General features: G+C 50.0%; 1 protein-coding gene across 1 annotated transcript in view; it reads right to left on the bottom strand.

Moving 5' to 3' along the window:
- The window catches only part of LOC113204065 (sorbin and SH3 domain-containing protein 1), a gene marked incomplete in the record, with an annotated part of 111,520 nt that overhangs the window by 45,666 nt on the left and 64,183 nt on the right, over positions 1-1,671 (bottom strand). Inside the window, 2 exon segments of the mRNA XM_052275827.1 lie at positions 872-931; positions 1,478-1,601. Of these exon segments, the coding sequence (XP_052131787.1) occupies positions 872-931; positions 1,478-1,601 (184 nt within the window).

Here is a 1,671-nt window from a genome sequence, read left to right as displayed (position 1 = left end):
GAAAAACTGAAACAAGTCATCCGGAGATCACGTCCTGTCATTCGCCGCGTTACGATCTTGCCAAGCTCAGCCGACGCAAGCTGACATAGCGCCTGATGGGTAGGCAGCATCCTGCCTGCAACGCACGCGTGCTTAGCGGAGTGGCCTACCCCGAGTCTCACAGGCGCCGAGCTGCCGATATCTTATGCCGAATAAATCGGATGAAAAAAGGAAACAAGGGATGATGGCACTTCCGGGATAATCTCAGAAAAAAGGGGGCCGTCGGTATGCTGCGCACTTTTAAAGGTTCCACTCACGCCCCTTTTGTGGTGAACTTGAAAATTACAGTAGCACGGGGTGCCTAATGACCTTAACATCCTGCAGAGCCCGGCGGCACCGGTTCCTGCATCTTTAACACCTCCCGCTCAACGCGAGGGCTCTGGAACCGCAGGGGGCGGCATGGTGGGGGTGGAGCAGGGAGGGTAGCTTTACAGAGCTGGGCGCGCCGGACGGACAGCGTCGAGGTCCGCATGCCAGCAGGGCAGGGGGTTATTTAATTATTATCGCGAACGCCCCGAGCGGCGACCGTTGGAATCGTGTCAGAATTTCAAAACGCGTAACACAGCACACCCTACTACCAAAAAATTAACAAGAATATTTTTATTTTCTGTCTTTGTCATTAAAGGAAATCGTTAATGTTCCACACTTATTTAGAGATTTATTTTTTTTATGTTTGTAGTAGAAAGTACCTTAAAATTGAACCGGAACTAAATAATAATATTCTCCCGTCGATATTTTTTTCCGATTGTTTTCAACACGTGGCTATGACTCAAACGCGCTTTTACAATAAAGAAAAAGAAAACAGAAAAAAAGGGAGGCTTTAGTAACTCACAAGACGAAGAAGACGCGTTCTCGTGGTCCAGGTACTGGGCTCCACGGGGTATGTGCCCTTCTGAAAAAGAAGAATAGTGTGAGAGCGAGTGTGTGTGTGTCAGAGAGAGAGGGAGAGGGAGAGAGAGAGAGAGAGAGAGAGAGAGAGAGAGAGAGAGACAAGCGGCTGCACGTGCCACGGTGGGAGAGTTCATATACCAAAGTTCGAAAGCGCGTATCCAGTAACGAGTAACTATAAACAAAACGGGGGAAAAAAATAACAACACGGGCGGGGGGGCGTGTGTGCGGAATTTTCTCGTCATTCGATTCACTGAGCTGAACACGTGCAGACTGCACCGCTGTGGGTCACACACGCGCCGCCTGGGCTGTGGGCTGGGGGTGGTTGGCGGCCAAGCGCTTCCTCTCGCTTTTCCGGCCGTGTTAGTTGTGTACCGTGTGTTTAGCTAGGATTATTGAAAGCCTTGGAGAGTTTCAGAAAAATTTCCGGTAAATGAGGAAAATTTCCCAGACTTTGGAAAATTTTCCCGTTGTTTTCCGGAAATTTTCGGAAATTTTAAAATTATTCGGAAAAGTGTGGAAATTTTTTTAACCTTATGTTTGGCCTTACCTCTCGCCTTCTGCAGCAGGGTGACGGTGGGGTTGGGCGCGCGGGGGAGCTGGCTTCCGGGACCCGCCGACAGGCCGGTGCTGGCGTCCCTCCACTGCGGCGCCTCGTCGGGAGGCTGCGGAGCCTGCGGAGGCACAGAAACAGTTAGAGCATGAACGTCATATATAACAAAATTGAAAAAAAATCAAACTTTG

Source organism: Frankliniella occidentalis, unplaced genomic scaffold, assembly GCF_000697945.3.
Source record: "Frankliniella occidentalis isolate FOCC.00 unplaced genomic scaffold, Focc_3.1 Scaffold9, whole genome shotgun sequence".
Taxonomy (NCBI): Eukaryota; Metazoa; Arthropoda; class Insecta; order Thysanoptera; family Thripidae; genus Frankliniella; species Frankliniella occidentalis.
Note: the sequence above shows the minus strand (reverse complement) of the source record. Positions and strands in the feature narration are given on the sequence as shown.